This window comes from Condylura cristata, unplaced genomic scaffold (assembly GCF_000260355.1).
Source record: "Condylura cristata isolate star-nosed mole 26May11 unplaced genomic scaffold, ConCri1.0 scaffold00087, whole genome shotgun sequence".
NCBI lineage: Eukaryota > Metazoa > Chordata > Mammalia > Eulipotyphla > Talpidae > Condylura > Condylura cristata.
The window spans coordinates 48,917-49,593 of NW_004567188.1; the positions used below are offsets into that span (position 1 = coordinate 48,917).

The following is a 677-nucleotide window of genomic DNA, read 5'->3' on the forward strand; positions in this document are numbered from 1 at the left end:
GACCTGGCGTCTGCTTCGCCTGGAGCTCGGCCTGGAGCGGGCGCACAGCGTGGCCATCCTGGGCTTCAACTCCCCGGAGTGGTTCTACTCGGCGGTGGGCACTGTGTTCGCGGGGTGAGTGGCCACCGCCCCTGGGTGGGGTGGGCGGGGCAGGGCGCCGGCCCATGGCCTGAACCCGCCCCCACACACAGCGGCATCGTCACGGGCATCTACACCACCAGCTCCCCCGAGGCCTGCCGGCACATCGCCCACGACTGCCGCGCCAACATCCTGGTGGTCGACTCGCAGAGGCAGCTGGAGAAGATCCTGAAGGTGGGGGCGCCCCGCCCGCCCCCCACGCTGACTGGGAAGGGGCTGCGGAGGCCACGGGGCCGCGCTGGCCAGGGGCGCCCTTCCCGGGTCCTCGGTAGACAGACGGCCGCCAGGGGCAGGCCTGCTGGGGCGGGGGGCCGGCCAGCCGACTGGGGGGGTGCCGGCTACCCGGCAGATTCCGGGATGGGCGCAGGGGCTGGGGGCGCCACCCCTTGGCCCCCCTGAGCAGCCTCAGCAAGCCTGGGGCCTCCCCGAGGGGCCCCCGGCCTGACCACCGGTCCCCCGAGCATGCGGTGCCTTGGGCAGGTTGGGAAGCTCGGGCCTGGGGAGCCGGCGCCCCAGCCGCGTCCAGAGAGAGGCTGGCC

At 74.9% G+C, this 677-nt stretch overlaps 1 protein-coding gene across 1 annotated transcript; it reads left to right on the forward strand.

Annotated features, from left to right (window-relative positions):
* Window positions 1–13: 13 nt before the first annotated feature.
* On the forward strand, window positions 14–537 carry ACSBG1 (acyl-CoA synthetase bubblegum family member 1; the record flags this gene model as incomplete). The annotated part of the gene is made up of 2 exons (XM_012734881.1): window positions 14–114; window positions 192–537. Coding segments are annotated over 2 exons (447 nt in total), but the record flags the coding sequence as incomplete, so codon positions are not given.
* Window positions 538–677: the final 140 nt, after the last annotated feature.